The sequence below is a fragment of the Lissotriton helveticus genome, chromosome 1_1, assembly GCF_964261635.1.
Source record: "Lissotriton helveticus chromosome 1_1, aLisHel1.1, whole genome shotgun sequence".
NCBI classification, from domain to species: domain Eukaryota; kingdom Metazoa; phylum Chordata; class Amphibia; order Caudata; family Salamandridae; genus Lissotriton; species Lissotriton helveticus.
Genome location: NC_136057.1, coordinates 241,801,141 through 241,810,939, shown reverse-complemented (window position 1 = coordinate 241,810,939; position 9,799 = coordinate 241,801,141). Strand labels below are relative to the sequence as shown.

Here is a 9,799-nt window from a genome sequence, read left to right as displayed (position 1 = left end):
AAAGCGTTCAACAGAGTCGAATGGCCTTACCTTTTTCATACTCTTGGATGGTTCGGGTTTGGCCCTAAATTTATTTCCCTAATCTCATTGTTGTATTCACACCCGCGAGCTGCAGTTTATGCTAATGGTCAAATTTCCCCTTACTTTGACCTCGGTAGAGGAGTTCGCCAAGGATGCCCCCTCTCATCTTTTCTTTTTAGCCTTGCCTTAGAACCTTTTTTGTCCAGGCTGCGCCAGAACCCCAATATTCATGGCTTTCAGGCCGCGGAATCCTCTATTAAACTCGCTGCCTATGCAGATGATATTTTACTGTTCAGCTCTAATCCCACGGTCTCCATTCCTGCTTTCTTGGAGGAAGTACGGAGCTATTCCTCAATTTCTGGTTACAGACTCAACAATGATAAATGCGAGATCCTTCCCCTGACAAAATTCACCTTTAAAACTGATTTCAGTGCCTCCAATTTTACATGGAGCTCTTCCCATATTAAGTATTTAGGTTTACACATCACCCCTTCCATCCCTGATACTGTTTCCCTTTGCCTTACCAAGTGCATTCAGAAATTATCCGATCTCACAACCAAATGGCATCCTCTTTACCTATCCTGGTGGGGCCGTTTAGATACCATCAAGATGATGTTATCCCCCATTGTTCTATATACCCTCTCAAATATTCTCATCTCTATCCCAGGCAAATTTTTAAAGAAAATCAACTCAGTCTTGTCCTCCTTTTTATGGCATAACAAAAAACCCAGAATGTCCCTTGCTAGACTCATTCGCCCTGCTTCTGAAGGTGGAGTCAATTTTCCGGACTTCCCGGCCTACCACAAAGCTTTTTTGTTGCGTCAAGTCTCCTTTTGGTTACAGGACCCTGATTCCCCTTGCCCTTTGTGGATCAAGGTTGAATGCCTTTTTCTGTCCCATTTCTCCTTTGCTGAATATCTCTCTTTTTCACGCAAACCTTCCTCAATTCCTACTCTTATCCACAAATTCACTGTCAAACTCCTCCTATCCTCTAATCCTCCCCCCCTGCGAATATTGCCGACTTCCTTTCATCCACTATTTGGCATAACAAACACCTTTTAATCCGAGGTAAACCCTTTTACTTGAGTTCTTGGAGATCCAAGGATTTGCTTTGGATATCGCAGCTTTTCTCACAATCTATCTTTTTGCCTTTCCATACCCTTTGTTCCACCTTTGATTTGCCCCTCTCCTTTGCTCCCAAATATCTCCTCCTAAAAGCAATGGTCATGGAGACCTATACAAGACTCTCCAAGGCGGCCCCTTCTCCCATTTCACCTGATTCTACTCTCCAACTTTATTCTATCTTACGGACCCTTCCTAAAGCTTCTGTTATTTACAGGCACCTTCATACACATACACTCCCAAGACCCAAGTCCAAGGTGGAGGAGCATTGGGAAAATGATCTCTCCACTTCATGGCCAATATCTCTTTGGGATAAAATTTGGACAAAGGTCCGTAAAACCTCTAGGGCGGCGTCCTTGACGCAATCTGTATTTTTCATATATAACCGATTACTTCAGACTCCTTCTACCCTTCATAAACGATTCCCTGCCACCCCAGATATTTGCCAGTCTTGCTCCCTACCTAATGCCACTTTATTTCATATGTTGTTCCTCTGCAAGAATGTACATGCCTTTTGGTTACAAGTTTGGGCACAATTTAATGTTATTTTTTGCACTTGTATTCCCTTCTCTCCCCCCCATATCTTTTTGGGAAGTCTTTCTCCTTGTTGGAATGAGACTGATCTTTAAGTTCGTATTGTTGATTTACTATTGGCTGTTGCGTTTCAACAAATCACTATTAATTGGAAATCTTCCTCTACTATTACGTTCAAAGCATGGTGGTATAATGTTTGTCATAATCATAGGCTTGACACTGCTTTTGTTTTTCCTGCCCAGATGGCGGCCAAACGTGCAGATTTATGGCTTCCTGTTACGATGTATTTGGATAATTGTACAACTCGTTCCTTTAGCCCACGACCTGCTCATAAGGAGGTTTCCAAACCCCCTTGATGCCCTTTATCATTACCCTTTCTTTGTTATAATATTTAACTGCATAACTTCAATTGCATTTATTTTTATTGTATAATTATTGTACCCTCTCTTTTTACTTTCTATTACTCATGATATGTTTATTATCGTTCCTTTATTTCTATATTGTGTTCTGATTATTCTCCCTATGCTACCCCTTCCCTCCCTTCCCCCCCTCCTGTTCTCCCTCATATTTCTTTTACTGTATTATGTATTTTTACCTTATATTATGATTAATAAACTTGTATTGAACTAAAAAACATTACTAAACCAATGAAACACTATGGACATTGCTATTCAAATATGGCTTCACAGTGTAGAAATAGTGGGCAGACAAAATGCGGTACACTGCAGGAAAAATAAACGGCAAGCACGTAGTGAGGTAGGAATATTTAAGGACCTTTAAGATGCTCAAAAAAAGGAGCAGGTGGGGAAAATGAAAGATCTTCCCACCATCCCAGACACTGAATCACACTCATTTTCAGATGGGTGTGCATGTGTTCAGGCAAAATGCTTTTACTCACTGGGCAATAGAGCCAATTAAAAGAAATGGGTGAACTAATTGCACCATGCTGTATGCTGTCATGGGCAGACGAAACATGCGAGACAATTGAACGTGCAAAAGGAGGCAGACCGAAATATCATCTATATATGTATATCTGTTTTTTATTACAAGATCCCGACAAAGAACTACACTCTCTGGCTCCTCTTGAGAAGGTCTATCCAGGTTTCTACCTAATAGGCTTCTCAACTGAAGTAAGTAACACCAAAATCTTACTTTCTATGGTAATTAGTGTAATTCCATGCAACAAATGCCCTGTTTACCTGCATTTGCACAGTGTGATATCAACAAACCCTTAAAGTCCTGTTTGTAGCAACATATGATTTTTATAATATCTAATTCAGGCCAACTGCGTATGGCATCTGAGATTTCCTAAATAATTTACCTTCATAACTAAACCCTGCGGTATAGTTGATAAACTGGCAAACATCAGGCACACTTGCATAAAATGACAAACACATACAAATTTACAGCTGGTAAAATAACAAACAACACATCTCTAAAGAATTATCACGTGACAAATCTTGAAATATAAGTGTTTTTCAATACCAAAACCCTTTCTGACTATGGTAATCTGTGAGATTCCATGTAACAAAAATATTAGTCTGCAGTCTTCAATGCATTAGAATAATACTCAACTGTTACGCACTTGTTGGCTCTAATACATGCATTTCACAATAAATTGGTGAGACATTACTTTTGCTGTAACTTTTCATAATAAACATATCAGATCTGTAACATGAGACATGGTTTACCCTCAAAACACAATTAAAACAATAGTTTTTATCATTGATTTATCACGGCAAACAACTCAGTGCTACTAAATTCCCTTTAAGCCTCTCACAAGGTAACCTAATGCATACTGTCAAAAATTCTTAATATAATTCTAAATACATGAACATTAGCAAAACAATATGCAACACCTTTTAAGAGGCTAAAGAGGGATTATCAAGTACAAATATTGTACCCACAGTGTTCGGCAACAGGGGGGGGGAGGAAGATAAGCACAAAACAATTCTTCCTACAGTACTCTTTGAGAATCCATCTAACACAATACCTGTCTAGAGGTTTAAACAACCCGGCCAAGGCAAATTCTGCATTACACATACATAATTTTGTGATTAAGGGCCCGATGTAGGTAATCCCAGATTACCAATTCTTAAATACCGAATCATACCGATTCGGTATTTAAGAACAGGCAAATGGCATGTAAGTAATTTTACCGAAAAAATACCGAATTGGTAAGTTTCGGTAATTACCGAATCGGTATATACCGATTCGGTAATTGCCATTCATTCCTATGGGCCTGGAGGCCCATAGGAATGAATGCCAATTACTGAATCGGTATTTACTGATTCGGTAAAAGGGGGAAGCATTGAAGGGTGGCAGGGTGTCACTTGGACACCCTGTTGCACCCCTCAATTGTGTATGGGTGCACATGTTGCAGACATACATGCCCTAGGGGCATGTATGTCTGCAACATGGCACTGTTGGAAAAGCAAAAAAAATGCTTTTTCCAAGGTTTTCATTATTTACCACCAACTTGTAGTTGGTGGTAAATAACGAATCCTAAAAGGGGAAAAGCACTCATTTGAGTGCTCCCTACATAGCAAAATCGGTAATTTACCGATTCGGTATTTTAAGGAATCGGTAATTTACCGATTCCTTAAAATAACGATTCGGTAAATTACTGAATCAGTAAAATGCCCACCTACATCTCATTTTCCAAATACCGGTCGGTAACGTCCGAAATTACCGAATTTCAGCCGTTACCGACCGGTATTTGCCTACCTACATCTGGCCCTTAGTGAATTTTACATATGCCACTTTGCCAATTATATGCTGTTTGTGGTAAACCTTTACTGCAAGCTGTGCTATTCATGGTAATTTTCATTACAAATTTACCAGGAACAATAGCTGTTGTTCACGAGACTCTTGGTTAACTGCATCCTCGCACTAAAAATTGACTCAAGGATGCATGTTGCGCCAAATTATAGAGAGAAATGACGGGTTAGCGTTTCATGTAATTTTGCTCAATTTCCCTATACTCTCATGTAAATACACAAAAACAAATTATGCAGATTCCACACATCCCTGGTTTTGATAGAGTTTAAGAAATATCCACCCTTAAAGGCTCATAAGCTTCAATATATAATTTTTACAATAAATAATTCAGGCAAAATGCATTTGCCATAAATATTCCTAATAAATAGATTTGACCTATGACCACTGGCACAGTTTTTCTCATGAACCAAACAGGTAATAGCTTCAATCACTGGCTTGTCGCCGCAACCAACAAAGGTCTACTGTATTCCACATAAGCTTTAACATCAGACAATAAGGATTCTCAAAGAGCAAATAATCCACCAGAGATTTTTTCACAAGAGGGTAACCATACCAAAACTAGTTGCCTGCTATGAAATCGCACAATACTTTAAAGCACTGTACTGGCAACCCATCGATAAATTCCTATTGGCTTTAGCATAAGCTTTGACAAAAAGTAAGTCAGACCTACTACCTGTTTTTTACTATAATTTAATACACAGATTGGGTATAATGCCTTAATGAATGACTTGTCGCCATAACTAATTCAGCATTGCTGTGTTGAATATAGGCTTTCCCAGAAGGCAAAACAAGTACACAGCTTCTGCATGATCCAAATATGTACTCAATAGAATGAAGATTTGGTCAGGGCATCAAAAACCCTATCTCAGCAGTGCTTCTTAAATGTATTTTTATGGTGATCATAAAGGGTCTAGCTACAGCTTCACTGATAAAGCAGTACTAAATGTTAGATGTTTCTAAATTGTGATTTGCTTTCATTCAACCACATTGAATTGTGTCTCTAAATTCCTAATTGTAAGATATTGCTTTGGTCACTATACATAGTAACTCACCACTCATTCACGTTTCCTTCTTTCCAGGTAAATATTGTAATCTGAACAAATAAAAGCAAGCACTTGGACCTGTATGACAGGCTTTGTGCTTTTGGGATTTACAGTTCATGGAGGCTTCCCCTCTTCCTAGTCTTCCTCCTTCCTGTTTCCTTCTTTCCAGGTAGACATTGTAATCTGGAGCAATGAAAACAAGCAACTAGACCTGGGTGACAGAGTTTGTGCTTTTGGGATTTACAGATCATTGAGGCTTCCCCTCTTCATAGTCTTCCTGTTTCCTTCTTTCCAGGTAGACATTGTAATCTGGAGCAATGAAAATAAGCAACGAGACCTGGGTAACAGAGTTTGTTCTTTTGGGACTTACTGATGACCCATCATTGCAGCTTCCACTCTTTCTATTCTTCCTTTTGGTTTACATTGTAACCCTTGTATCCAATACAGGGATTATAACGCTGGTATGGATAACACATTGCCTCCACACCCCTATGTACTTCTTACTCTGTTGTTTGTCCTTTGTTGACATATGTTTATCATCAGTAACTGTCCCAATTATGCTACGGAATTTCTTATCAACAAAGAAGAACATTTCATTTCCTGGATGTGTAGCACAAATGTTTTTATTATTTACCGTTGGGAGCACAGAGGTCTTCCTCCTGGCAGTCATGGCATATGATCGATACACAGCTATTTGTAATCCATTGCTATATTCTGTCATCATGAGCAACAAAGCCTGTATTTATCTTCTTATTAAGATATTTGTAATTGCCGTCCTCAATGCAATGACACAAGCTGTTTTTACATTCTCTCTGCCCTTCTGCAAATCCAATCAGATTGCTCATTTCTGCTGTGATATCCCTCCGGTTGTGAAGCTTGCATGTTCTGATACCACCTTGAATGAGGTTGTGCTCAGTTTAGTGGCAGGTGGCCTTATAGTTGCATCCCTCAGTTTCACTCTCGTCTCATATGCTTGCATTATTTCAGCAATTTTAAAGATAACCTCCTCAGCAGGGAGATGGAGGGCATTTAGCACGTGTTCCTCCCACTTTGTCTGTGTCACCCTATTCTTCGGAACACTTGTTTTCATGTATGGGATGCCCAACACAAACCATTTACTGGCCAAAGACAGAGTGGTCTCAGTATTATATATGGTGATTATTCCAATGTTAAACCCACTTATTTATAGTCTACGAAACCAGGAGATGAAGGAAGCCCTCATAACAGGCATTAGGAAAGCCTGTCTCTGAAGATAAATTGTCTCCATATGCATTCATTCCAAGACCTTCTTATTACAAGACATATACTTGCATCAGAATTTACTACATAAAACAATTTGGAAGTAAATAGTAAAAGAATTTCAATTTTAACCCATCAATTAAAATGTGTTGATTTGATATGCATGGCTTTTTTGAGCTATTGAACCAGAGACCAGAGTACAATTATAGGGGCATATTATGAAGGGATTTATCTCAGGTTTTTTGGCTTTAAAAGCCAAGAAAGCGGAGATAAAATGATCTCCCTATCAGCAACAGGGTGCTAACACGCAAATTTGCATGTTAGCACCCTTTTTCTCTTCGCTTCCCCTTGCATCTCTAATGAGATGCAAAGGGGGCGTTCCAGAGGAAAATAATAGGAGAAATGTTGTTAAGCGACATTTCTCCTATTGTCAAGGATTTCGCTAACCCGGTTAGTGATAAAAAAAGCAGTGCTAACCGCGGTTAGCACTGCTTTTTTTACACCTGCTATTTTCCTGACTTAGCCATGATATCCTATGGAAGGTGGATATCATGGCTAAGTTTGTGAGCCCCTATCATCAAGCTAGCTCCAAACTTCGAGAGATTATTGTTGGTTTTCATCCAGTGATAATCTCTCATTTGGCAGTTAGCGTGAGGATTTTTATCACCTCTGAGATAAACCTTGATAATAGCAAGTTATCTCTGCGATAATTTCCGGCGATGCTTAGCGTTAAAAAATTCGTTGCTAAGCCTCGTTAGCGTTAAATATCGCTAATCGTTGGTAATATGCCCCATAGTTCTCTAATGTTTCTGTGTAACTGCGGTGAAAAATAGAAGTTGTATTCCATTTTGTTGATGTCATCAAGGGTAGAATCTGCACTCCTGTTTTATCCTGCCCAACACTTAGGTACCCAGTGGGCTTATTCACAGAACTAATCTGCGATACAATCCTAAACGTATTACTTTTGGTATTTACAGAAGGTATTTAGTAGTAGTAAAGTTGGGACTCCTAACTTTACCACTACTAAATGCCTTTTGTGAATATTGAAAGTCGTAAAGTTAGGATTTTGTCTCAGTTTAGTAGTAGTAAAGTTAGGAGTCCTGACTTTGCTGCAACTAAATGTCTTCTTTGAATACCAAAAGTAGTAAGTTTAGCATTTCATCTCAGATTAGTTCTGTTAATCGGCCCCAGTGAGAACTAATTTGGGGAATGGTGAAAGATAGTTTTCCATCATATCCCCTTTTTTCATTGCTTTAAAGATCTCATGGAGGCTAAAGAAGATGGTGTAGGCCATCTGCCATCACAATTCACAATCTCTCCTGTCTGTCATGAACCTCTCCAGTGGCCGCGCAGCCCGTCTGCACCCTTCCACGGCCAACCAGTGCCATGAGCCATACATTTTGCCAATTTTTTAATGTACTCGGCCTCTGAATTGACACAACTACAAGTCAATTGGCCTAACAAACCTGGGACCAGGGCTATCGCTAACAAAGAAGGGATCCTGGCCCACAGGGACACCTATCCAGAGCTCTCTCACCAACTTAGTCGCAGGGAATCACCCATCCATGCTAGGAGTTCATCGGATTCACCCGCTTCACAGACATATGACGCAGGGAGTCTTGCTATTAGCTACCTAAACACTCGCTCAATGATGAAATACCAGCTAGAGATCTCCCAGCTCATAGACTCTGAGAAACCTGATATCCTTCTACTTTCTGGAACATTGCTCACTGCTGAGTCAGTTCCTGATATTTTAGCCACAATACCCTCCGGCTACTATATCCTCCAAATCAATCGTCCACATGACAAGATCGGGAAGGGATTGCTGCCATCGGATCACTGACAGAATATCAAGGAGAAAAATATTGACCTGAAAAAATATTGAGGACAAAATATCGAATGCCAAAATATCGAATTCCTATCTACAAACAGGTAAGTTAAAAAAAAAATCCAAAATATTGTTGTATTTTTAAAAATGTCTTAAAAGTAATTTAAAATGAATCAAATAATAAATACAATTAACTAAAACATATTAAAAAATACTTCAATAACCTTAAAATAATAAATGATTAATGTAAGTTAAAAAAATAAACATACATTTTTGTTTTAATATATATATTTATATATATATTAACGTATTATTAATAAAAAATAAACAATATTTTTAGCGTAGGATAGCAGGAGCATTACTATTACCACTCCAGTGAGTACAACAGTAGGGAAAGTGTTGGATAGTGGGAGGGTAAAAAGTACTATTCCCACTCCTGTGAGTGCAACAGTAGGGAAAGCGTTGGATAGCGGAGGGGTAACATTTACTATTCCCACTTCAGAGAGTGCAACAGTATGTAAAGCGTTGGATAGCGTAGGTTTGCAACAGTAGGGAAAGCGTTGGATAGCGGGAGGGTAAAAATTACCATTCTCACTCAAGTGAGTGCAACAGTAGGGAAAGTGTTGGATAGCGTAGGGGTAAAAATTACTATTCCCACTCCAGTGAATGCAACAGTAGGAAAAGCGTTGGATAGCATAGGGGTAAAAATTACTATTCCCACTCCAGGGAGTGCAACAGTAGGGAAAGCGTTGGATAGCGTACGGGTCAAATTACAATTCCTACTCCAGTGAGTGCAACAGTAGGGAAAGCGTTGGATAGCATAGGGGTAAAAACTACTTTTCCCACTCCACTGAGTGCAACAGTAGGGAAAGTGTTGGATAGCATAGGGGTAAAAATTACTATTCCTACTCCAGTGAATGCAACAGTAGGGAAAGCGTTGGATAGCGGGAGGGAAAAAATTACTATTCCCACTCCAGTGAGTTGCACAGTAGGGAAAGCGTTGGATAGTGTAGGGGTAAAAATGACTATTCTCACTCCAGTGATTGCAGCAGTAGGAAAAGCGTTGGATAGCATAGGGGTAAAAATCACTATTCCCACTCCAGGGAGTGCAACAGTAGGGACAGCGTTGGATAGCGTATGGGTAAAAATTACAATTCCCACTCCAGTGAGTGCAACAGTAGGGAAAGCATTGGATAGTGGGAGGGTAAAAATGAATATTCCCACTCCAGTG

The 9,799-nt window shown here is 39.4% G+C and overlaps 1 protein-coding gene across 1 annotated transcript in view; it reads left to right on the top strand.

Moving 5' to 3' along the window:
- The first annotated feature begins 5,818 nt into the window (after positions 1-5,818).
- Positions 5,819-9,799, top strand: part of LOC144761423 (olfactory receptor OR9H1-like) — a 51,078-nt gene continuing 47,097 nt past the window's right edge. The window contains exons 1-2 of the mRNA XM_078646804.1: positions 5,819-6,715; positions 8,426-8,477. Of these exons, the coding sequence (XP_078502930.1) occupies positions 5,819-6,715; positions 8,426-8,477 (949 nt within the window). The remainder of the gene's footprint in view (positions 6,716-8,425; positions 8,478-9,799) is intronic.